The sequence below is a fragment of the Larimichthys crocea genome, chromosome XIII (assembly GCF_000972845.2).
Source record: "Larimichthys crocea isolate SSNF chromosome XIII, L_crocea_2.0, whole genome shotgun sequence".
NCBI lineage: Eukaryota > Metazoa > Chordata > Actinopteri > Sciaenidae > Larimichthys > Larimichthys crocea.
In genome coordinates this window covers 42,237,434-42,264,338 of record NC_040023.1, presented here as the reverse complement: position 1 = coordinate 42,264,338, position 26,905 = coordinate 42,237,434, and the positions used below count along the sequence as shown (strand labels likewise).

General features: G+C 42.1%; 1 protein-coding gene across 1 annotated transcript; it reads right to left on the bottom strand.

Annotated features, from left to right (window-relative positions):
- Nucleotides 1-352: 352 nt before the first annotated feature.
- nedd9 (neural precursor cell expressed, developmentally down-regulated 9) lies at nt 353-26,402 on the bottom strand. Its single transcript, XM_010751735.3, has 7 exons — nt 26,180-26,402; nt 13,757-14,173; nt 4,143-4,241; nt 3,846-3,983; nt 1,546-2,715; nt 1,310-1,399; nt 353-961 (listed from the first exon to the last, which is right to left on the bottom strand). Exons 1-7 carry the CDS (start codon nt 26,189-26,191, stop codon nt 413-415), a joined length of 2,475 nt encoding a protein of 824 aa, XP_010750037.1. The 5' UTR covers nt 26,192-26,402; the 3' UTR covers nt 353-412.
- Between the last annotated feature and the right edge of the window lie 503 nt (nt 26,403-26,905).

Below are 26,905 nucleotides of genomic sequence, written 5' to 3'. Positions count from 1 at the left end.
GAGACATGAACAGGATTTACACCCAGCAGTAAGACACATCAACAACATTCTACAGATAAAAAAAAAATGAAAAAACAAAACTCATCTCATAAGGTGCTTCATAATATGTGACAGGAATGTTATGAAAAATGCCTACATAATCCTACAGAGACACCAATACTGCATCTACATATATATTCATACTATAATATAAAACAATCTACACAAAAATAGAGCAACTATTTACAGAACTGATATTTACAGCATCCAAAACAGGCTTAAAGATGAAGAACTAATATATATATATATATATATATATATATATCTATATATCTATATATATCATATATATATATATCTTATATATATCTATATATATCTATATATATATGCTAGATTAATGGAGTCTGTGGTGAAATATAAGGATTGAAAATCACAAGTTGGCCAATTGTAGCAACTGTTCTTTGAACTGCTGTGCGTGGTGTGAGAGGTCAGTGACTCTGTCCACCATCTCCTGGATGGCAGCTGTGTTTGGGTAGTTCAGAGCGGCTGTTTTAGTCGCAGCCACCACAGACTTTAACAAGTCACACAACACGTTACTGGAGTTCATCACCCTGTTGGCCACCTCGGGAGCTGAGGCCTGCCTGGACAAAGTGTCTCCAATGAAGACCAGTTTGTGGGCACTGAGGATGACGAACTTGCTGTGTGCCACAAAGATGCGAGGAGGCTGCCCAGCACTGACGCAGCCAAAGAAGGCGTCCACGGCACTGAGGAGTGTCACAAAATGCTGCTCACACTGCTCAGAGTAGAAGGTGAGCAGCTGGCGGTCCCGTGTGCACACATGGGTTGATGGAGAAATGGAGGAGGAGGAGTCCAAGGGTGAGGCTGAGGTTACACCCGAGTGTTGGTGTGAGATCCACTGTGAGATGTCATTCTCCACAGGTTTTATCACTTCCTGCTCGAGCTTCTTGAACTGATTGATCTGTGAAGGGTGACAGGATTCAAATTAGTTTCCAACCCTCACTGTTTACTCATGATACCTGATTTTCTTCTGATTTTACAGAGTTAATCATATGAGACACAGCCCTATAAAAATTCCGCAAATGAATTTTCATTATTTTGGGTTGTGATAGGTGTTTCAGAGACTGAATGATCAGCTGAATTTAATTGGAAAATGGAGCCCCTCTAAAAGCTCGACCTGAGGACTGTGTGGATTTTGTGTTTGACTGTGCACACACGAGACCCAAGTTGTAAACCGCTGTGTTTATCTGATACTGTGGTATAAATGTATGAATATTTATGATAATAATAGATTCTTCATCGGTCTCACCTGTTCCTGACCAAGCTGGACCTGACTCTGCTTGATAATGTTTTCTTTATCCAACAGCTCCTTCTGCTGACGTTCAAAGTCATCTTTGCCCTGCAGAGCAAGACGGGTACGTGAGAAGAGGCATTGAAAACATACTCAGGTGTGACCTTTGATAAAAGAATGAGACATACATCAAAATAAATAAGAAAAAAACATATGGTCTTTTTGAGCCTAGACTTTCCGCACTGAGGATTTACCTGCAGATGCACATAGTCGTAATCCTCCATCCAGCTCTTCACACACTTCTCACTATTCATGTTGTCTTTGTCTTGGCTGGAGGGCACAGGGAAGGGCTTGGTCTGACCTCCGTAGTCATTATCAGAGGAGGGGGAGGTGAGTGAGTGGATCATGTTCTCATCAGGTGTGCTCCCGATAGAGAAAGACCCGTCCATGTGTGTCCGCCTAAACAGCAGCTCAGCATTGCTGCCTATTGTGGAGGCCAGCTGCTTGGCGTCATCTGGAACAGTCCGGGAGACCATGACAAAGCGATCCAGGTCGTCACTTTTGTTGTGGTGCTTGCCAGAGGATGCTAGGGCGTTCAGAGCCCAGCTGCAGTTTTCCAGGACCTGGTAGATCTGCAGGAGGATCTGCTGCGAATCTTCCAGGCGTCCCAGCTGCCTTCGCATCTTACTGTGCAGGCTGGAGTCTGATAGGGCCGTCGCATTCACAACAGCCCCTCTGCCAAACACAACAAAGTCCCCCAGAGCAGCCCGGACCCTGTCTAGCACAGTGCGAACATCATTAGCATGGCGCTCCATGAAGGGAAAAGTCCTCCAGTGAGGGGAAGCTGCCATTGAATATAAGGACCCAACTGAGGCCTCCACAGCCTGCTGCAGGCGGTACAACCTCTGGACAGCAGCATCCACATCGAGGGTGAGGCGGCCATCAGAGCTGGAGCCTGTGGAGGATGAGGAGGTGGACATGCTGCTGCGCGTGCTGCCAGTGCTGGAGAACGACAGGCGGTTCACGCCATCAGTCACGTCTGCTACCGCACGAGCATCCTGAGCTGGGATGTCGTAGATGCCTTTGCTTCCATCTCTGTCAGCGGATGAGTTTCTGTGCTGGGGGGGTTGCATGCCCCGGGGGATGTCATATACGTCTCTCTGAGACCCTGCCCCTGAATGAAGGGCAGGTGGAGGTATGTCATAAATGCCTTCATTGCCATTGGTATTTGGGTGTCGGTGATGGGGAGGAGGCTCCACACTGGGAGGAAAATCATAATGTGACTGGGGGCTCTGAGTGGGCTTGGTGAGGGCAGGTGGTGGAACGTCATAGATGCCTTCCTGTTTGTGTTTGAGAGGCTGCGGGAAGTCGTAGTTTCCCTCCTGGAGGGCAGCGTTGGTCCTGCAGGGAGGCACTGAGTAGACCTGCAGGTGAAGACAATCACACATTAAGAGAACTTGTTCAAAGACTGACCTCTGTCCCACGCTTCAGTGGTGACTTCTAGAGGCTACTTCTTAGTATAGACTAAATTATTTGAAACACAAGGACACATCACTCCATGTAAAGAAAGCTGCTTAGAAATACAGTTAATTGTACATATGCACAAAAAAATCTGTTTTCCAGGAGAATTCTATCAGGTTTGTCTGATTCCTCACCTCCTATGTGCTACATTCAAATATCTCAAAAAAACAGTCTAAATGCTAAACAGAAGTGGATTTGAGTTATATCGTAATAAAAATACAACTAATTGAGAAACAAGAGAGAAGCAGTTTTCTCATCACATGAAGTGACAAAAATCAGCTTAGTGGAAAAAGTCGACCCAGCGGGTGCTCTCCGGATACAGTTTGCACAGCAGTACAGCAGTTAGAGATTGAGGAAGTGAAAGACCTTCTGGCTTGTATAGATACTATATTTAAAACCTCAAAAGTTTCTTCCTCTAACACAGTCAAGAGTACAACAAAACTTTAACCTCCCACTGACTTGACAGGGCAGAGTGTCTGTTCTGCCGATCATGACACAGAGCATGATGGGATCGTGAATAAAATGGTGGCCTGTGAGTGATTTCCATCAGCCTTGAAATGCACTCTTTACAGCTAGACAGGCTTGCCCAAACTGTAATTAGGAACGACGCAAATAACAGGTCCTAGCATATTTCAGGTTATTACAAACAAACTGGTGGCACTCTGCCTGGTCGGATCTGGAAGTCTGGTGAAACCTTAGAGGCTCTGGAAAGAGAAGAGTTATGTCCTTGAATTTCTTTCCTGCTGGAGAGTTCAGACACAGAACCATACTCATGGAGTTTTGGTTAAACTCTTCTGGCAGGCAAAGGTTTCATTTAGTGCAGCCGCAAGAATGTCTTAAATATGACATCTGACATATTATTCATTTATTACACACAATTAAGAGAAATACTAGGAACTGTATCAATAAACATAAAATAACATTTTCTAGTCATAAGCAGCTACCACTTCCTTCATTTTCTTTATTCGACTGAAATAAATGGAGTGTCTGACTGATATGCCCTCTCACTGTGGTGGAAGATCAGTTTTCTCACCCCTTGTGAGGAGGGAGGTACGTCATAAATGCCTTGTGTCCTGGGGTCCACTTGAGCTGGGGGAACATCGTAGACTCCTTGGTTTCTGGCTGCACTGTGCTGACCAGGGAACATCTGACCAGGTGGAATATCGTACACCTGAAACATGAAACAAACATGATGAACACCGAAAATAATCATCATGTGATGATCACGAAGAACTATTTTGTTCTGAAAACTGATTTTTTTTTTTTTTTTTTTAAATAAGTCATAGTGGTAAACATGCATGTACATGCTGTGGGAACATGAGACACCTACCCCCTGTGATCTACTGGGTGGGACATCATAGAGGTCCTGCTGGTTGTGCTGGCCTGGGCTGTAGGTGTAAGACTGTCCCACTCTGGTTGGGGTCACCACCTGTCCAATCACAGCAGGGGGAGAGACAAACAATCAGAGCTGCTGTCTAAAAGATGACACCTGGGCACAGCAGTGTTGAAGACAAAGACAAACGACACCCAGCTCCAAGTCCTCTGTGTGTCTGTGCTTGTTCTCTATTGTTTTGCCTATTTTCAATCATAGTCCTCGAGTGATGCGGGGAAAGAAAGTGATTACAGATGAGGCAGATACATTCTGACAACCGAGACAGACCAACATCCGCCCTGTTTCAAGCTATTTGTATGTAGTATGAGTATGAGTATGAGCTTAGCTAATGAGTATTTTTGAAATTAGACCCAGGAAAGCAGGAGATAAATAGAAACAGAAACCAGAAGGAGTCAGCAGCTTTAAACACATCTGGTGGACATCATGGTTTGAGTCTGACCTGGGACCATTTCCTGTTAGATCTACTCCAAATGACATATCTAATAATCTAATAAAGTTATATTTCATTCATTGAAAAAACCTCCATCACAGTTTCACAGTGAGCAAAGTAAAACAGCAAATCCTGACGCTGGAGGGGAAAAGAATTGAACTAAGTGATTCATTAATGAATTAACCGTTAGGCTAAACATCATGAGGGAAACTGGAACGTTCATTTCCTGTCTCATTTTTAGAGATAAAGTCAGCTAATTGTCTGTAATGATATCTACCTACGGTTTGCGCTAGCTAGCATTACCCACATCAGCAAGCTGTCAGAACTTAACAAGCTGTACAGTTGTATCCAAATCCCCTGTGTCTGCAATATAGCAAAGATCGGTTTTATGAAGTTAAATAGTCTCTGCTAAATATGTTTCATGCGTTTTGTAAGTTAATCTAACTTTAGAGCTGATGGTCATAACAGCCAATGTAACAAATTAAACATAAATGTGTTAGCTGACAAGAAGAATTGAAAGAGCAACTGAAAACTGTGAATACAGAACAAAAACGGAGGGGACAGCATTCAACCAAGGACTGACAGACAAAAAGAATATTACAATTCAAGTTCAACTAATCAAACAGAATAAAATGTAAAACTAATGTGGTTGACTTGAGCAATAAAACAAGCTAAAGTAAGGTCAAAGCTAGCAGGACTTGATGTAGGCGGAAGGGTTTTATGATTCAAAGTTGATCTTCTATCGTAGCACTGGCTGGATTGTGAGTTTAGAGAACCTGGTGAAGTAATTACTGGGCCACTGGTATTGATGAACAGCCTTGTTATCAAATCAAATCAATTTTATTTGTATAGCCCAAAGTCACAAAGTACATTTGCCTCAGAGGGCTTTACAATCTGTACAGGGAGTGACACCCTCTGTCCTTAGACCCTCGGTTCGAGTGAGGAAAAACTTGCCCACAAAAACCCTTTTAACAGGGAAAAAATGTGGAAGAAACCTCAGGAAGAGCCACAGAGGAGGGATCCCTCTCCCAGGACGGACAGACGTGCAATGGATGTCACGTGTACAGGACAAATCAACACAAACATATTGTACAATGACTGATAAAATGACAATGAATTATAATGAATGATAAAAATGATTACAGTAATAGATATGGTAGTAATAATGACAGTAATAATATATGTAGTGGGCGTCATGCAGGATCACAGCAGCAGCCACGATCCACGAGATCCTGCTGGACGACAGAGCACAGAAACTCCGGGGAAGTTTGGTTAGTAACATGCATTAATGAGACATGTCCACAGATGGAGAGATATGGAGAGATATGGAGAGATATAGAGATATAGATATATATATATAGAGAGAGTGAGATATAGAGAAATATAGAGAGATATATATATAGAGAGAGAGATATAGAGAGAGAGTGAGAGTGAGAGAGAGAGAGAGAGAGAGAGAGAGAGAGAGAGAGAGAGAGAGAGTTTTCGGTAAGGGAGATGTGTGCATCTTCAACCAATACCGTGCCTGGCTAGGCATAACCCTCGGTGGGGTCCCCCGGCAGTGTAATCCTATGGCAGCATAACTAAGGGATGACCTGAGCCAGCCCTAACTATAGGCATTATCAAAAAGGAAAGTCTTAAGTCTATTCTTAAAGGTGTTGACCGTGTCTGCCTCCCGAACCCAGAAAGGTAGTTTGTTCCACAGAAGAGGAGCCTGATAGCTGAAAGCTCTGGCTCCCAATCTACTTTTGGAAACTATAGGAACCACAAGGAACTCAAGCATAATATTCTGGAGGATTTAATATGCCTTGAAAATATTTGACATTGTGGCACAAACACAAACATAGTGCTGCGTTCAGTTACGCCAGAGACATTTTGCCTCGTGCTAATTTCTTTTTTTTTAATCTAATTTTTTTGTCAGGGCTAATCAGTCTAATCAGTCCCTCCACACCTCCTAATCCAAGTGTTTCCATACCCCTCCCCCAGCCATTGTCCCCCTAAAAGCAGAGTGGCAGACCTTCTTTCTGCATCAGACAGACAGAGGAATGCTGGGAATGTCCTTCCCTGAGCCCAGCACTTCTATTCTGCCCCCACACACCAGTATCGCCACACTGGAGCAAGCAGGGTTTGTTAATAGGGCTTAAAAATAGGAACCATACGCATGGCTTCCTGGCAGAGAGGAAATCCCCATGGAGGTTTCAGACTTTAGTCTCTGAATCTACTCATGAGTCGCTATGTAGCTCAGTTAATATCCTAATTCCATCTCTTGTAATCTGGAGACATTTATTGCAGTGTGAGCAGTAGGAGCTGGAATGTCAGCCAACTCAGAATGCGATTAATGTTTGTGAGGAAGCAGCAGAGATGGAGAGAAGGGGGAATGGTTTGTAAAAGAGATTTATGAAAAAGGGTAGCAGGGGGAGAGGGTGGAAAATGACAGTACGTCACCTAGTATGGGAAGGAATGCCATTCATCTGAGCTGGAGTCTGACTAACAGTAGTCCATATGGTTCTCATAAGTCCAATCTGAACAAGTCCATGGTGATTTGAGGTGTTCATTGTTGGCATTCCTGTCCGTACATACATCATCCCAACAGGGCCTGTGGGGTTAGAGCTGGGCTTTAAACGCATCAGACAGGCTTGAAATAAACCAGCAGAGGAATAAATAGCATTGCTTCTTTGGGCTATTGTCACGCACACTTAGACAGATGCTCTGTCTACTTTGTGGTATATACACAGTGATGGAAACCATCAGCATCATTTCTTCATGGATGTAGCATCTGGCTGTATAGCACTATGCTATATTGGGGAATTTGCTACAATCAGGATTTTTCTGACACCAACAGACCCTGTAACTGTTCACATTTCGAAAGTATCCCAAAGTAGCTATGATCAGTACAATCAATGTACAGAAAACTCACAAAAATCACTGTCCTACACGGAGCCGGTGATTGAACCAGTGATCTTCTGATAAGCTCTATCTCCTGAGCCACAACTGCACCTCCACCTTTCTCCAAGTTGGGGCTCAGAGAAGTGTGAATTTTAATAGTTTTTTGTTTCTTAGTTTTTTTCTCAGGGCTTCATGTTTTCTTTTCACTGCTGACTGAATAAAAATGTGTTGGAATGAAAAAGGCAGATCATGTAAGCAGACACAGCTGAAGCTAGCCTTTCACTCAGTAACAACAGAGTGAGGCTTGGTAAAAGGTCACTTTAGCCCGGCTGCTGTCCCTGCGGGTTGAGCCTGTGTGCTGATGATAAGGGGGATGTCTGGATTCAGCTGTCACATGCAGAATGCAGCAAGGTGTCTGTCAAAGACCTCAGTGACCTTTTCCACAGGTACAGGTCATTGCTTTGAGTAGCACTCGTCTCTTCAGTGGCTCCTCTCAGGCGCTGCCAGATGCACACTGCTCATTTATTTCCCATCTCCGCCTTCTGTTTACCCAGCAGGCTACTTCTCTGAGGCTGCTCGGCGCTGCTATAATTGGCGGTGGGTAAATATTTGCCACGTCAAAGGAGGTTGGCGCTTGTATGGCAGGCCTTTCAGAGAGCGATGACATCATGAAGAGCCGGGGCAACAGAACAAACATTTGTTTCCACTCAGGTGTTACGCTCAGGATTCCTTCATGGAGGAGGCACAGCAAACTGAGTGACTAAATATGGATCAGGTTTAAACTTGTGCCCTGAGGAGCCAAATAGATGCCTTGTTAACACTCCTACGTGTTATGGTAAGTGACTCATGGCTCTTTCAGTAATACTGTGTTTACTTAGCATTCTGGCAGGCTCAGGTTTTGGCAGGTACGACTTTTCAGCTTTACATCACAGTCATTTTAAAGATGTTGTCATAACGTCAACAACTACCTCATCAGCTTGTTATAAGCTCTCTTAGATTTATGTACTGACAAGCAGCTGAACAATAATACTCAATTATTATTGAGCAACTTTCAGCAGAATCATATTGTGACTGTTCTATTAATGATTCTGGAATCCTTCTACTGGTTACAGAAGCCCTCAATGGTTTCATTTCAGAAATAGATATCTATGGCAAGATTTCACAGAAAATCATCATTCCACACCTTTTCATTGGGGTTACACACACACACACACACACACACACACACACACACACACACGACTTTTCACCAAAGCTCATCTTATAAAATACAGTCACAATGACATTGTCATTCACACCTCCTCATCTCCTTTCTTGTGCTCTTACCATCCATCTGGATACTGTCAAAGTCGCCCTCCTGGGTTTCTACCAATGACAGTATAAAGAATGGACAGAGCCTGAGTGATGTTTTGAAGCTAAACATATGTGACACTGGCCACCGCCATGTTGAATGTACTGCTTCTTCCACCTCCCAGTTAATTTAAATATTTTATAAAGACATGGATCATCAGCTGATCGGAGGCTGGCTGAATGACACCTGGGTGCTCTAATAAGCCATTTGTAATGGCACTTACCTGTCAAGAGGCAATGCTGTTAATTATGTGCCACTTTAAGTCTTAATATCATTTAAATGGTAAACATGTTTACTTCTGCTGTGAAGTTGGACATTTTAACATGGGGACTTATGGAGACTGACTCACTTCTGCAGCCTGCCTCTAAGTTGTTGCTTGAGAAATTATAGTTTTTAGTACTTCTACATTGGTTCCATTTCCCAGCCGCAGAGGTTGCCATTTGCCACCTTTAGCTCTGTCAGCATGGTACATGAGAAAATGAAATATGAACCACCAGCTGTGGCAATCTCAACATGCTATCAGTCAGATATTATGGTGGTGTTTTGTTTTTGACTGCATCTCCTAAATGTAGGGTGTGTTTCTGCTCTGTAACCTGCCCCTTTCTGCTTTGCTGAATCACAGCACAAAGGTGGCTCTCGCAGTGTTGTGGTTCATTTTCCTTGCTGCTTGATAATGTTCCCCTCAGCCACTCGGAGCTGCAGCAGCCTATTAAAGTGCCAAACTAATTAATGCAGGTAATTAACTGGTAAATCCTGTGAGGCTTTCAGCCATCTTCATAACACGTCCAAGTGGCTAAACCCAAACAGACAGCAGGCTTAATGAGGAGCATTAAAAGGGAACACACTAATAAGTATCATCTTTCAGCCGCCTCTATGACCAAAGCAGCTATTTAATCCAGTGGCATGATTATCTGAAGAGACATAATGTTAAAAGATGTGTCTGACATTCAGTGTTTTCCCTCTAGGAGAACAATATCATGAGTCATTCCTCTTAGAAAGAAAAGAGGGTGAGGTGAATGACCCATGAATCTTAATAGAGAACAACACTAAGAGTCTACAGCTCTGTGAGGCCTTACGCTTTGGTACCTTAGTACAGAACATGACTGTCTGGACAAATATACTGTCAATCCATTCAATAGGTGTTGATATTTTCAACCTCATGGTGGCGCTAAAGGAAATATCAGGGGATCACTTAAGTCAGTATGATTCATCCTCTGTGCCTCATGAATGTTTACACAAAATTTCATGCCAGCCAAGCAGCTCTGGAATGTGATGGCTTCTTGCTTTTCTTTGTCTTTTATTACATGACACTGAATCTCTTTGGCTTTTGGACAGCTGGTTGGGTAGAAAAGGCTATTTGAATGTCATTTTGGGTTTTGGTAATTGCCATCTCTAAAGCCATGCTGCTAAAATGTTAACTTTCAGCAAAGCATTTTGTGTCTTCTCTCCTCCTACTTCTGCTCATTTATAACATTCTCTGCTTTAAACTTTCAAGGGGAGAAAGTCCTCCCAGTATGCACACCGCAGAGCAGATTACTTTTGGTGGAACTGATTTATGACCTTGCCCCCTCGGTCAAACCTCATGGGCCAGCAATTCATCACAACTGCGACAATGGCAAGCAGACAAGTGTCTGAAGGAGCTGGCCTGCTCCAGGAAGGAATAACTCACTTATCTGGAGCTGAGATTGTTGTGCACATGATTAGGTAGAGAAAATATGGCTGAGGCAAACAAACAAGCCATTCATTTCACATAACCTGGTTACTTCCAAATAGGGACTTTTATCAATGTAGCTGGCACACCCTCCTGGTCCATAAAGAGTTATCAGAGCACTTCCTGGAGTGGTGTAGGAGTTTATTAATCCTTTTGTTACACACGTACCTTTTTATGGCACCAATGAGCAGATTGGATCTATGGGTATGACACAGTGAGTGGAGGAAATGCTCATACAAAGAGCAGACCTCATAAGTCAGGAAGTGAGGAGTGGAAAAAAAAGAGGAATGGTTGGAGTAGATAAGAAGCATGCCGGAGATCTTTGAACTCTGAACCCAACCCATCTTTGAACACCATGACCTCAGAGTCTGAGTCAGACAGGGAAGCACAGAGGAAACGGGAACACTGAGGGGAAACTGGCGCAGTGAAACAGACACACCTTTCAGAGCTGAAGAAGAAAGAAGAAATCAAGAGCAGCAGACTGAGATGAAAAATGGTCCTCTGAGAGCAGAATGATAAAAGGCAGCACAAGGATTCTCCTGGCCACTATGTGAGCAGCCTCTTTGTGTGGCCGAGAAATCCAGAAGGGAGGAGGGGCTGTGTTACTCACCCTCCCAAGAGGGTCAACCAAGGACAAGGCTGCAGCATCAAACCAAACAGCCAGAGAGGCAGAGAGCGCCAAACCTCAGTGTGCCTTTATATACCCGAGCCCCACACCACATGAACAGAAAATAACCAGTCACCAATCTGGATTTGCGCTGCACGGTTGGCATGCAAACCCGAGGACGCATTGTGGAGAGTATGTGCAGATGAGACATGACTCCACACACATGGTGAAGGATGGACAGGAACCTTTCTCTGTGGGAGGCTTTAGGGTAATATGAGAGGGGATTATCAGTCCATGAAGCCTGCATCAGTCTCTATCCATGTGTGTGCGTATCCGTGTGTGCTTGTGTGCATGTTTGTACTTGCACACAAAAATGCAAATGGCTGTTTTCCCTTTATTAGAACGCATGCACCATGAGTCAACGCTCGCAGCCTGTCATCAATACTGCTTCACAAAGTCTAGCAGTAGTAAACACGACTGAGTTTGGTGTTTTTAAGAGCAACGGTCAGGGTTTGGATTTCATGTCAACAAAATGCATCTCCAAAAATACTATGACACAGTGTACTGTGCTTATAGACTTTCAAAGTGGAGACGCCAGTTCTGGCTTTTACTCTAGATTTTTGTCCACTAATGCTGATTAACTTGTGTTGATGAAGTTCTTAATTGACCCAGAATTTTACAGTAAACTGACTTAAATTGTTAATGTATCATCAGTTTTCTAACATAATGGCTTAGCTTCAGCTCACTGTTAGCAGTGAACTCCAAGTTAAAATAAGTCTACTTGTGTTTCTATGCATCTTTCAATTTTTGAATTTTTGTATCTTTTGTATAGATGATTTAACTGTGAGAGTTTCATGTCCATCCAAGCTTTGGAAGTGGTCTACTGTCCACTCACCTATCCACTCCACTCAACAATGTCTGTATAAAAAAATAAATAAAAAGGGACTTTTCAACCCTTGGTGCCCAAAATAGTTCCTTCTTCCACTCTTTTACTACAGATATTGCTGTTTTGGCTCAGAAAAGGACTGACTGTGGCCACAGAGACCGATGGTACTTCTGTCCAACAGTCAGACGTCACTGGAAAACAACAGAGCCTTGTCCGAACTCCTGCAGTACACTGACACACAGACGTGAGTCTAACACAAAGTCAAAATCTTGCGATTTAATAGACAGGAACAACCGCTGAAAACTGCACCACTTTGATAACCACAGATTTGGAGGGAACGTTAAACGTCCAAGACTTATTTAATCTCTCCAATAACATGATTACAGCACAAACCCTTCTCTCATTAGACAGACATTTCATTTTCCATGTTATCACCAAAGTGTTTTTTATTCCATTCCTCTGTTAAGCCTTGAGGTGTTGGTATCCAGTGCTGCTGTGTGCAGGTTAATTGACAGGTCTCTCCTCTTTAGCCCCCTGGCTCCGACTGACTTTATCACACAGTGAATTACACAAAGTCCTCTGAGCCATTGGTGCCTGCTGCCTATTTACCTACTAAAGTGCACACCTTAGCTCATTTCTGTGATGGCTGGGCCTGATTTGTAAAAAAAAAAAAAAAAAAAAACACCCTTGGGATCTCAAAAGCTCATCCAGCATGTAATTACTATCCGTCTCCTGGAGGGATGATCTGGTCTGAGGTGCTAGAACTAGTTAAATGGTTGAATAAACCGGAATATTCTTCATTTCTGTGTAAGCACACCTGCCAATCACTTCCATTCGTAATGAAGGATCACTGTGCTGACTCAACTGGTGCATTTAAACCAAGACGATGAAACTTTTGCTTAGAAATAGCAGTTATGGCCACAAATGACAATTATTGGATCAAGGCAGATGATAAAATATGAACAGCAGCACAAGTCGTCAGTGTCAGCACACAGATTAGTAATGTCAGTTCTGATTATAAAGTTACATTTTTAATCAGTTAATCAGGTGTCACTTATTGTAGCCAATGTTAACTGAATTTAGCTAATGTTAGCTTGTAACATCCAGTAGCTAATGCTAACCAACACATCAGCTAACATTAGCAGAGGCGTATGGTAGCTAATGTTAGCTGGAAGTTAGTTAATGTTCACTAAGATTAGCTAACATCCCATCATTTTTGCTAATGTTAGCCAACATTATACTCCTGTAGAATTTGGATGATGAGTCATTGTGTCTCCAGCATTAGCTAAACAATGATTTTTGTTATTTCCTGGTGTTCTCACGGGATTCACCTACAACAAAAACTACTGTGTAGATGATTACTTTGAATGTAATTTGAGATTTAGCAGGAAACTGCTTGTTTATGTGTTTATCTGTAAAATCGCCTGTTGTAAATGATATACCATCCAGCCAATAAAACATCAAATATGGAGGATTGTATATATAGCTATACTGTAAAAGGAGCATACCAGGTATAATGGCTTTTCCAGCGATGCTGTAAATAAGATCTTAAATGTATGTACCTAACAATATTAGCGCTAACTTTAAAACACAAAGAACGTGACAGAGCAGGGTTCTTTATCAAACGTGTCAAATGTAAAGCAGCCTCCCTTCTTGCTCTCTCTCTCTCTCTCTCTGTCTCACCTTGCTCTGAGTGTTATCAGCAGCTAGATTACTCCTTGGTGGGACTTGGTAGACATCTTGTCCAGGAGGAACTTGGTAGATGCTTTGCTGACTGTGCTGCTGTGGACTCTGAAGGGACGGTGGCACCTGGTAGATCCCCTGAGCCCCCGAGCCAGGATTCTGCTGATAGGCTGAGCTCTGAGGAGAGGACTGGGCGGCTGCGCTGGCGGCCGGCGACTGGGCCTCGAACATGGGTCCAATCAACAGTTTCAGTCGGTTGCCAGGGGCGATGCCTTGGCGGCCATGCAGGGAGCAGAGCCACCAGCCCTCTAGGCCTCCTGTGTTCTGCTCTATTACAGTTAGGATGTCCCCTTTACGGAAGGCCAGCTCCTCGGGGGACTCCGGCATGTTGTCGTACAACGCCTTGGCCATCAGGTTCTGCAGAAAGAAGCAGACATTTTTTAGACACAGTTCTTTGCTACGGTTAGACCAGAGGTCACCAACACGGTGCCCGCAGGCACCCAGTCGCCCGTAAGGACCACCTGACTTACCAGTGAGCTGAATCTAATTTATTTTGATTGCTATTCTTGTTTAAATCATACTTATATGTAAACTGGAAATGACAATATATATTAAAAAACTTGTTTAAAAAAATGTTTAAAAAAAATGTTTAATATAAATGAACTATGACCTAGTTATAGTTCAAAGGTCAGTATGATGCGCATGACATAGCGTCTGCGCAGACGCTACGACGAAACAAGCGGGCGCAGCAAAAATGAGGAGATGACTGACCCATAAAAAGATGGCAGAAAAAAGAAAAAAACATAATTTTCACGACGAATGGGAGGTAGAGTTTTTTTTACCACTGTGATAGGAGCATGTGTTTGTCTTATTTGCGGGGCGACTGTGGCGACAGCAAAGCGGCACTCACTGATGCACATCTGCAAGACTCACTCAGAGTTGCGCTGTCAAGTTACACACCAGAGTACAACATACTGGTAAACAGCGTGCAATGCCAGGCTTCCCACTAACTGACAGAGAAACGGATACCAGATTTGGTGTCCAGTTCATGATTTGGTAAATGTGTTTGTAAAATGTAACAATTGTTTATGTAAAATGTTAACAATGTAAAAAATTGCAGATGCAGATGTTAGTGTGAAGTTCAAAATATAATCAGATTTATTTAAAAATCTGAAAGTTTATTTTTGTATTTTACATGATTTATTATTTGTACAAATGTGGTGCAAAGTAATTCATGGTTTGTTAAAAAATGTTATTGGCTAGTGAAAATGGGACATTGTGATTTCCTAGGACTGTTGTAGAAGTGATCTTAAAATGTTTTTGAACATTTTTTTATCAATTTGAAAAACACTTGCACTAAGACAAAATATAGAAATAAAGTGTTGCATATTGATATTTATCTGTTTCCTATCTTGTTAAATCATTGTTGATATTCATTGTGAGAAATCATTAACATGATCAGTGTCTTCGCAGAGATTAATATCATTAATTATTAATAATGACATTTAGTTAAAGGTAAATTGAGCAAATTGGCTATTTCAGAAGTGTGTATCAAACTGGTAGCCCTTCGCTTTAATCAGTACCCAGGAAGTTGCTCTCGGTTTCAAAAAGGTTGGTGACCCTTGGGTTAGACAGACATAAACAGCATGTATTAGTAGTTCTTACAATGTCAAACTGTCCCTTTAAAAACAAATTTATTATTATTTACTAAACTTCTATGGCAGTTTTTAAATGCATTGGTGGACAACATGCTGGTGAACAACTTTCTGCACTTCAAATTACCATGCAGGATTGCATTAGCCGCCAGCTCCACACCAGATGTTTTTCAAAGCAATCTGAACTTGATGGGATTTTCTCAGCTTGTGCCCTGCTCCTGAGGGCGGAGGGATAATGACTCAAAACTACAGATTCTGCAGATAGAAAAAGCCCCAGAGTGTGCCACTTCAGTATCTGAGAGAGGCATTTAAGACTAATTGCCACTAAATGTATCAATCTTTTCTTTTATCCTTTATTCATCCAGGGAAGGAGTTAACTAAGCATGAATACTTCTTTTCAACTGCTTCATAGTCACAATAACAATAAAAACAAGTTGAATTCCAGGGAGCTGCCCTGCACCACAATAGAACTGCACTTTCATCTATGGAGCTATTTTTTTCACACATAGCTTAAACACCTTGCTCAAGGGCACTTTAACTTTAGAGTGTTGTTGCATTCAGGTTCATCCAAACAACTCTTTTTTATTTTATCTTTATTTTGCAGCATCACACCTTAGATATGTTTTCTTTAGTTATTGCTTCAGCAACAAAGTGGCTAAAATGATTTAAATGAAAATGAAACTATGAAGGAAATGCAGGGTGGAAGCTGCTGCTGATGTTCAATCTAAAGCCTCATCTTGTAGCATAGTAAGCTGGATCAACCCACTCTGATCAGATCAAATGAGCTGACTTGAGGATAAGATTGGAGTCCTAAATGAACTAAAAGCTACATGTATATTTAGACCCAGAAGAAAAATATTTCTACAGAGTGAGGATGATCAGAAAGCAGCTAGAAATACAACTTCTCACAGGTAAAGTTCTTCTTTCATTGGTTTATGTTATTAAAGTCCACTGGCTGCTGGTCTGAGCAACCCTCTGTGGCCTTCCTCTCTCCTGCCCAGTGTGACTCAGGCAGTTCCCATGTGAAAATTTCTCTTCTAGTAACATCGTTATCTCTCTCTGTGGGCCTGGCCTCCCTGGCTATTGTCTAAGTGCTCTGTCAGGGCTGCTAGCCGGCAACACCCGTCACACAATTACCCCCTTCCAATCACCCCCCGCCACCAGCTTACTGTAGCAAGTTTGATCGTGACCCCCAGAGGTCAACGTTGCCCAATGGGAGTGGATCCTGGATGTCTGCTCATTCCAATCATTTGATCAAGGCTGGCAGTCATCCATGAGGAAACAAAATGCAGCTCCAATTAGACGGATACACACTACAACATTTTTATATTTTCATCCTAATAACCACAATTAAAAAACATTCATAGAACAGCTGCCAAAGACACTAAATGACATTATTGAAGCAAAGTGGTCCATGACTAATATGAGAGGTCTTCAAGTGGATGTACTGACATTAAGAAAACCTCTTAAATGACGATGACGATGAACAGAATATTCGGACAAACACCGGTTAAGACAGAATTTCTTTTGTGCTCAAGAGAAAATTCGGAGCCCAAGAAAATTGATGAATGCAACAAATTGTGTGAAATCACTCATATGCACAAGCCACTTAAGAACACATGTGTCTGTATGAGGTTCAGAGGAGGAATGAAATCAGCTCACAGACACAAGAACAACATGGATCACTTATTGTCTCTGCAAGTTACAGTGTGAAAAAAAATAAAGCTACTGAGAGTCACCTTTATTTAAACAGACCTCGATACTGCAGCCCAGCTTGGCTTTGCAGAGATACAAGCAAAGTGTGAGAGAAACTGTGACCCAGCATCCGTCCTGTAAACCACACAGATGTTCATCTCACGGCTCTGCAGCACAATAGCTCACACTAATTCAAACTTTCAGAAAGCCTTAGTGCAGGTTTGAAACTAACGTATGAACCGGTTTTCTTTTGTTATGAACAGCTCTAAAAATATTTTTTTCACCTGGATACTGATTTTTAAAAACATAACATAATAGCAACAATTGGTTTATTTTTCACCACAATCACTGAGGAAGTAAAGCCACTTAATTACTAAGCCCGATAAAAGACTGTAATCATCAGTGACAGCCTGTGAACACACTCCACGTCTGGACTCCTTCAGACATCAGTTTGTGGAAATAATGCTTCAACAAACTTGATCACATTGTATTGTCTGTTGCAGTGAGTTTGGGGACAACAAGCTCCATGTTTTCTTAACCCTCGTTCTGCTTTTATTAAGATGGAGCTCCTATGTAAATATTAATGGTCATTCTGATCACTTTAACACATCCACCAATAAAGAGCTTAACATAAATCTACACATCTAAAGGGTCATGTGAAACATCAGCCCTAATCATAGTGAACAGGTTGTTAGCTGTAATGGCTACCAGCTGCATGCCAGTCCTGTTGAAAGGATGCAGAGTGGGAAGCTGCTGCTCCCGTTTTTTTTTTGTTTGCTTCAGTCATCACTGTAATTGGAGCAGGTGAAACTGACTATTAAACTGGGTATCACATCTCTGGCATAAACATTGGTTAGTCACAACATGGTGACTCCACCACTTGACACTGATCCTCCTATAAACACGTGTTTGTCATCTGCCAGGCAGGGAGGCCCCTTCTACCTTCCCCCACAGATGAGCGCCAGCTTCCAGGAAGTTATGTGTTAGAAGTCAGCAAGGCGAGAGGCGTTCTGCTGCTTCCTAATGTAAATATGAAGCGTTTCTGGTCCTGACCTCAAATCTTATCTCGAGAACACATTGAAGAGCTTTTAATAGCTTCGCTCTTTGCTACATTTCAGACCTTTAATGAGCCGTCAATCCTTTAAATGTATTTTATATTAAAGTCGATTCTGACTTCATGTGTATCTTTATTTCTGCTTAATTTGACTTTATTTCATTTTGACTTGGAGCTGAAAATACTTTAACAAACGACTGCCAAGAATTCTTTCTGAGAGTAAACTGGATCTCTGCTCTGTTAAATTATGATAAATATTTAGCACTTTTGTGTCATTTTAGAAGCCAAACATAAAAATAAAAATATTCAATAATAAAAAATAATTGATTGTAGCCATATTTAAAACATTTGAAATATACTAGTTTATTTATTTACTAAACTAACTTCATTTGTGCCGTTTCACAATTCACTTAAATGCTTGTTATCTTAATGAAGTCCTAACCAAAGAAAATAAATTTATTGTGAAAGAATGCTAAAAGAAAGCAGACAATCAAATAAATAATTAATCATCAAAATAATAATAAATAATAGTTTTGTCAATGAACAAATCCATGAAGCAGAGAGTTCTCAGTCAAAAGACTTCAAATAATTCAAAATATATCAGAAGAAAATCATCACATTTGCAAGAATCAGAGAATGTTTTGCTACTTTACTTTACCTACAGATTATTATTATTGACTAATTAGACTGATTGTTTCATGTTAAAGATGAAGCAAACTTAAACTGGCCTAATTACTGAAAAACAGATCACATCCAGAAGACATGAGAAAAGATTACAGGAGTTAATAAATATTTCACACACATGAATGTTTTTGTTTTGTCTTCCAGGTTTCATCCTGCCCTCTGTAACATCTGGCTTCAGAGATGCTCTCACATTCTTGGATGTTTTTAGCATTAGAAAGCAAGGAATCGTGCAAAGCTGAGCTGTCCAGATTTGCACCTGGAACACGATACACATCTTAAAGAGCAGCTGTCTGAGCCCCTCCACTCTGAGCCCCCCTCTGCTATGACTCACACACCTCCACATCAACAAGGCATCGTTTTCCATAAGCGTCTCGCCTAAGCACAAACAGTATAAAAGGTCCTCTCATTTGTGTGGAGGCCACGCCAAAAATAAAAACCTATGTAACTTCACCGCCTGCTGAAAGGGCCCCACCTTTGCTTTCAGTAAGAGCTCTCTGGGTGGTTTGGCTCAGCATCTCTGGGGTACACATCAATCTAATAATAATGAAGGTGGCTTTGGCTAAACAAGCTCACAAATACTCAAATTCCCCTGCTACTGCAGCCAAAACACAACCGCACAACATAGCAGAAACCCACATCTCCATGGCAACAGGAGCGGTCCTGCTTCCAAAGACACAAAGATGTTTTCAACCCAAACAAACACAACCTGCTCCCAAAAAAGTAGTATGCTCTGACTGTGAGAACATTACGCAGAACCTTTTCATGTGAAAATTAGGGCCATACCACTGTAACGTGTCCCGGGGTGGTTCGTGGAAAAGGGTGAACCGGCACACTCATTTGGCCTCATTTCACATGGTTAAATATAGAAAATAATTATAGTAATGACGATAATGAGGACCTGATGACTTTTGTGAGCTGTTCCTCAGAGTGTGGCCTGCTGCGGGTGAGAGGCAGTTCAAATAAATGGGCCGTGTGAAGGGTTCTGGGCAGGAAGGACTCATGGGAAGTGGTTCAGAGCTCAGAGTACATGGTAATTTCTTCATTTGGACAGTTTTCATAAAGATTGACCCTCTGATTACAGCCTCTTAGCCAGCCAGTGGTCGTGTATTAACATAATTATACAGCAGGCTCAGTGAAGTTTCTCCTCTATTTCTGTGGAAAAAGTTTCATGACACAACTTTTATTTGAAACCTATAAACACACAGGAAATGTGATACGACACATGCACTGCTGCCACACAATGACTGATTGATATCTTATGGAAGCGGTTGTAAATCAATAGTTAGAACACAGCGTGGGGAGAATAGGAAGTACGTAACTGTTAACCGATCAATAGCTTGTTCCAGCCTTGCAGTCATCAGCTATTGACTAGTAAACACAAATCACTGCATCAGCTTTTTGCTTTGTTTCTTTTCCAACATAATTAATGACATTAGTTTGTTTTGTGACTGACTGTGAGTATTTTTATAGGACCACAAAGATACAGCACACCAAGCCCCTTGAGGCTGCTAGAAAAGGCTCTATTCATTGTGCCTGCTGTTGCATAAAAGACTACTGTGTCCCCAGTGTAAATATGACACCCACCTTTCCTCTCGTTGAGCTGCAGCACTGCGAGAAAATCTCCACACCCTGAAACATCTAAACAGCAACAGCGTGGCAACTGTCTCTTTAACAGGATGTGATGTGCCATGTTGGGCCTAACCACACTGTAAGCTGTGACAAACCACCAATGCTCAAAAGCCCTCACTTTGAGAGCTGAAATATTTGTTTAGTTAGTGGATACGCATGACTAAAACTGTGAATAATCATGGAGTTTCCTCAAAACAAAACCATAAGAAGTATGAAAATGTAATCCTCTTTTAAAAGGTGTTTATAGCTTTAACACTTCCTGTATGGCTGCTTGTGTTAAAATAACTTCGAAAGATTCTATCTTTTTAAGGCCACAGTCACATCAGAAAGTCTTTATGTAACAACTAGTACTACTTTTTTTCCATTTTCTTAAAATGGTTCATTAAATATATAAAAAAGGTAATATTCATTTATAAAAGGAAAATAATCATTAGGTACATTGTTGCCTAATTCAGCCTGACTGTGTACTTAAGTTAAGATCATGGTGAAATATGATGATAAGACTGTAAAAACCGTCCGCCATGAGTCACAGGAAGTAAGTTGAGTAACTTCTTAGTTAAAGTGACTGTTCTTCTCCATCTCCTCCTCCCTCCTCACATACATCATAGTTGTTTTATTTTTTTACTGTCACATAAACTACAAGGTAAGTTGACATGACTCCCTCCTCTGTTTCCGTCCCACTCCTTAGCCTGCAGCACTTCCTGCCTCCTGCAGAACCCAAAGAGATCCAGGCTAAGACTGACCCCGTCTCATCATTTCATATCTTGGATTTGCTTGTTCTGGGCCTGGATGCCAAGTCCAACCTATAATTAGAAGTGAAAGCCACACTAGAGATATTTTCACAAAAGTATATCAGATTCTGTGAGAGGCTGCTGGGGAAACATATTGTGCAATGTTGCCTATCATATTCTGCCAAGTCATTCTAGGACTGTGTGAATGGTGTGAAGCAGCAGGAAGATAAACTGTCCTTCAATTTGAGGACCCATGTTGGAAGGCATCCGTGTTGCTGAAATGTCTTTGAGCAAAGCTATGAATATCTGCAAGCACTAGGGGGCTTTGTTTGGTTGCAGATACAGACCTAAACAAACTATTTACTGCATCTACAGGGGTTAAGAAAGCACCAGTGACACAAAAAACAACAGCATGGTTGGTATTCATGGAGCCCCAGCCAAGAAGTGCTCTGTTTTGGCGGGGTAGAGAGGTGGATTTTTTCCAAGCTTGGCAACGATGCCCAACGAGGGTACATGAGTGCATCGTGGTAACCCCCGGAGACGAGAGCTAATCCTTCCAAGAGGGAACAGCTGAGATGTGAAATATGTTTCATCGTATCTCTGCAGGGCCACAATGAATGGTTTTACATATAGGAATAGACAATGAGATGGAGATTCACTGCAGTGTCGTCCTGATTTCACGCTACGCAAAGATCTCACAGACACAAAGTGCTGAACAGCGCAGGCTGCCATCTTGGCTCTTTGAAACATGAAGGGTATGTGAGATAAAGGAACATTTCTTGTTTATTGGAGGGAAACATTCACCCTTTCACACTTCAGTGCTTCTGAAAACACACTGATGCTTTTACATTTTGGATTTCCTTCCTTTCCTTCGGAACATTTTAGAGGATTTTAGAGATGAAGGAGACAACTGTTTTTGATGAACCGTGCTCATTACAAAACAACATGTCAGAAAATGTCCTGAGGATGTCATTAAATGTCTACTGCTACTACCATGAGGTTTAATGACAGAAACTGTCTCATGTAACCAACAACAAATATCAGACTTTAATGTCTGCTCCACAAAATTTTTTTCTTCTTTTCATCTCACACTGAACAACACACTTTTGTTACCAAGAGGAGCCTCAACAAACCACAACAAGGTTATCCCCCTTTGCACCTAAACAAATGCAGGTAAACACGAAACTGACACCTGATCTCTGAAAGCTATTACACTGTTCAGTGAAACAATGGAAATCACCCAGAAGTCTACGTCTTAAGTAAGTGGAAGAAGGAGGTTTTTCTCCCTCGTAAAGTTTTAAAAAAACTTATGAGATGTTTTGTTGCATTAAATGATCATTTTCATTATGGATAAAACTGAAGGTTTTACTAGTGATTGATGGATTAATACATTTGTCAACAGTCTAAAATCCAAATCTAGAAATAAAGTCTTCCTGATATACATACAGAGGCCCACTACATCTTGAGAGATTAACGTGCAGAATAGTTGGCATTCCTGGAGGGGAAGGATGGGGGGAGGTGAGAATTATTTCCACCAAAGGTCAAACATGGAAATGATTACACGCATTGTTGCTGATGTTGAGCAGTCTCTCTCTCTCTATGGATAAAATGAGCACACAGTGTTGTCTCTCTCCCCACTAATCGTTTTCAAAAGTTAATGACTGGCTCATGGTGCAAGGGTGCAATGTGTGTGTGTATGTGTGTGTCGTCGGCAGCTATTCATTCTTATTGGGGGAGAAGATTCATCAAGGTTCACACTTGCTGAAAAATTTGCACAGGCGCAAACTTGGGGCAAGTAAGCATCCCAGTGTGATGATAACACGACTTTTTAAATGATCTGTGCTGTATTCAGTATCATAGTAACATACACAGCCTGTGGAAATAGAAAAAAATGCATTGAAAATCTATTTTGCTGTTTGAATGTGAGTGAAAAATGTGTACAGGTTGATCAGTATAGAAGAGGAGTGTATGCCTGGTGTCCTCTGAACTCTGTTCTTCTTCTCTCAGGAGAAGACAAATGTCTCTTTCTACACAAAGCTGCACAACCAAACATGCCCAACGCACAGAGAAGAAAAGACTTGGTATCCTGGTGCGCCCCGCTGCCAGACTCATTAGCAATGTAAAGGGGCACCTTGAAACAATTATGTACATCTTCCGAACAACCTTCCCACGCACAATCGCCTGGAATGCTCTCATTCTCACAGGGCGCCCCGTCACCCCTCCCCCACACCAACAATACATCCAACTCTGTTTGCCCTCTCGTTCCCCCACAACTTCCTCTTTCTTTCATTTTCTGCAGGCCTTTTCAGCATCACAGATCCTCCTTCTCCTCCTCCTACTTCTCAGAACAATGTCTCCTTGCTCTCCTCCAGCCATCTTTGCTGTTGGACCAGCGCCTGGAACCTGAACCCATAAAAAAGAAACACTGGGGAACACACACACACACACACACACACACACACACACACACACACACACACACACACACACACACCAGAATTTGGATTCACCTTATCACTCCTCACTGTGGTTTTGAAGCTATTTCTGCAACAGTTACGTCAGTTACAGAGAATGACTTAAAAGGTTGTGGAAGTCTCTCAGAGAGAATATAGTCTTTTTTGTAAAACTTATTCTGCCCCAGACTGCTCATGTGTCATAATACATGATGGTTTGATATGATAACAGTTTGATTGATATGACTCATTTGGTAGATATAAATCTAGAACCAGGAGTCAGCTTACACTGGAAACAGGGAGAAGAAACAGATGAGCAGGCTGGCTCTGCCTGTAAATCTTTCTACCTGCTCAGCTAAGCTAACCGAGAGTGGTATTTTCTTCTCTACTGCTGCCACTGAGAGAGAATAGGTGTATTTCCCAAAATGTTAAACTGCTCCTTTAAACTATGTCAGATACCTCTTTCTCCGTCTGTCGTGCTCCTTTTCTTCAGAACCCCCGAGCCTCACTGATGCTGTAAGAGATCTGTCTGTGTGCGCACCCATCAGGGGGATTATACACGTTAGGTGACCTATGGAAGGAAAGCCTTCCCTTCACACCTGAACACCTGCTGGAAACCATCTCTGATGTCAGAAAAGAGGGGGGGGGGTCAGTGTCTGGCCAGGACCTCACCTCAGGACATGTGACGGGGCGCCAATCACTGGGGTGACCTCATTAAGCTTCTGTTGAAACTTTATGAGGAAAGGAGTGCAGAATATAGCTGTGAATAATTAATCGCAGACCTGACAGGGGACAGAGTAAACTTTGACACTGTTTAACGAATTTAAACATGGATCTGAGAGAGGGCTGACCTGCACTTCTCTGCCTGCCTGGCAGTGTTGCATAATGCAGAAGTCTTTATCATAAAGCAAAGAGCACTCTGCATGATTTGCTTTCCCTATCTGGCCCAAGCGTGGATAAACAAAGAAGTGTAGACACAGATTTATGTCAGAAAGGTTGTGTGCTGTACAAATCTCATAACAGCTTAGAAAACACAACTGCTTTCACATTTAACATCTACTGATCAATCTTCCTGTTGAGGATGAAACCAGTGCTGAATGGAGACCTCCTCTGAAATCCTTGCTACACTCTCTGGCCTGGCTTCAAAAAACAACATCATCATCGTGGATTGTTGGGCTCTCTCTGCTCCGTGAACTCTGTACTCAATGGGACCGTGAGTCAGTTAGAACCATGACGCAGATACACAGTGTGACCGCCCTCCAATCACAACCACACCCGACTAAACAGTGACAGCAGGCCCAGTGGACACCCAAACTGTGTCAAGTCCAGGCTCTGGGCCAAAACTTTTCAAAAACAGCTAGTGAAGAAGTGAAGCCACTACCCTTCAAAACCCCCGAATCATCCAAACACTTTGTATGACAGTGCAGTATTTGCTTCCCTAATATGGGGAGGCAGACTCCAAGCTCAAGTGTACAATGCACAAAACAAAGTAGAGATAGGCATGACCAAAGATTTTCCAAACTATGTTAAAAGCTCACAAAGCAGGCGTCAAAATATGTCAGCTCTCCACTATAGTCAGCCCAGAACCTTCTCTCCTCAGGATATGAATGTGGAATAGTTATTCTGACTCTTATAGCTGTAGTTATAGCTGTAGGCATCTGTCACTCCCTGTACAGATTGTAAAGCCCTCTGAGGCAAATGTACTTTGTGACTTTGGGCTATACAAATAAAATTGATTTGATTTGATTTAGTTTGGATTAACATGAGTGTGTTCATCAGTGTGATAAACTCACTGTAGACCCTCCTGGAGCTCAAGCCATTCACCAACTCATCAAAGTTCTTAGAAAGTCATTTTCAAACTGTTTGGACTTTTCAGTCATTTCCGGTTTTCAGGATTCTTTGTCTTCTATGATGAGAAGTTTTCAAGATGGGCTCAGGAGCTCTGATAGAGAAGAACAGTATATCTATGGTACTGCAGAGTTCAGTGAGAGACCATGAACGGGACTATTAGAAGAACAGAATAAAAAATAGAGATATTTAGAAACACAAAACAAAAAATTTGTTTTTTTTTTAGTGATGGGGTGAGTGAAGTGTTTTCACGGTGTCAGCGCGCGCGCGCACACACACACACACACACACACACACACACACACACACACACACACACACAAACCTGAGTTCACATGAGCAATCTTTGTGTTTAAAGGAGGGGGTGTTCTTCCTCTATGCACGCCTCTGTGATGGCACTAAATGTAGTGTGGAGACAGGAACAGCAGCAGCAGCAGCCTCCAGAGACACATTCAACACATTTATCAAGCAGAGCAGTGTCCTGCTCTCATTGCCCATGTTCACTGGAGTTTCCCTTTTTCTGATTTTCAAACTAACCCGGATGCACTCATTTAAAGAGCTCACAATCACAGTTGAGCAGAGCAAAGCGGAAAGTTTGAGAAATTAACAGATCCCGCAGACACCGAACCTGAGACACGGTCTGACCGGGATCCAGTCTGTGCCGCTTTACTTACTTTGTATTTCATTTTGTAGCTCTTCTCTCAGACTCCGGGAAAAATGACAAATATATCCGATTTTTGGCGTCAAGGAGCGCGCATCTGAAGAACCGAGGACTGCGGTGTTTTTCTGCTTTTTAACCGGCCATCCAGACCCTCGAAGACGGGAGAAACACGCACGGAGGAGCCAGTCAGAGTGAACCGCTTCTTTCTACTCCTCTTCACCAGATTGGTCTTCACCACATTTACTGTCGACCAGCTCATTTGCATAAAAAGCCACTGATTGGTCGAAAGAAACATTCTAGCCCGTCCCCTCCCTCCTGCCCCCTGCTCAGTTACAAAAGTGACGTCATTATCAGGATACAATGGTAGAATCATGTATGAAACAACACATCTAAAAATATCAAATTCTTAATAAAATAAATTTCTATGTATTGATAACATGAAAGAAGCCTCTCCTTTGTCTCAGCTCTGTAGAGCTGATCATGGTCTAAATTTACATTGGCACCAAAGTATGTTAGCACTTCCTGTTTGCAATGTGTCACTGGATTACTCTGAGCTAGCTTCTGTGTCTATGCTCACTGAATGTACAGATGTGTGTGTCATGTCTGATTTGACATTTTATGACAAGTGGCTGTGAAATTAATTTGGAAGTAACAAAAACTGGAGTTCACCAATTGTCCACTTGAGGCTGGCTCCAGAAGTGAGTCAGTCTCCATATTCAAATGAACAGTCCCAAACACC

What these genes read in the sequence shown, in the direction of transcription:
- nedd9 (XM_010751735.3), bottom strand. An exon ending in ACGACTATGTGCATCTGCAG is followed by an intron (nt 1,400 to 1,545) that starts GTAAATCCTCAG and finishes CTTGCTCTGCAG; the next exon opens with GGCAAAGATGACTTTGAACG. An exon ending in TCCAGCTTGGTCAGGAACAG is followed by an intron (nt 962 to 1,309) that starts GTGAGACCGATG and finishes CACCCTTCACAG; the next exon opens with ATCAATCAGTTCAAGAAGCT.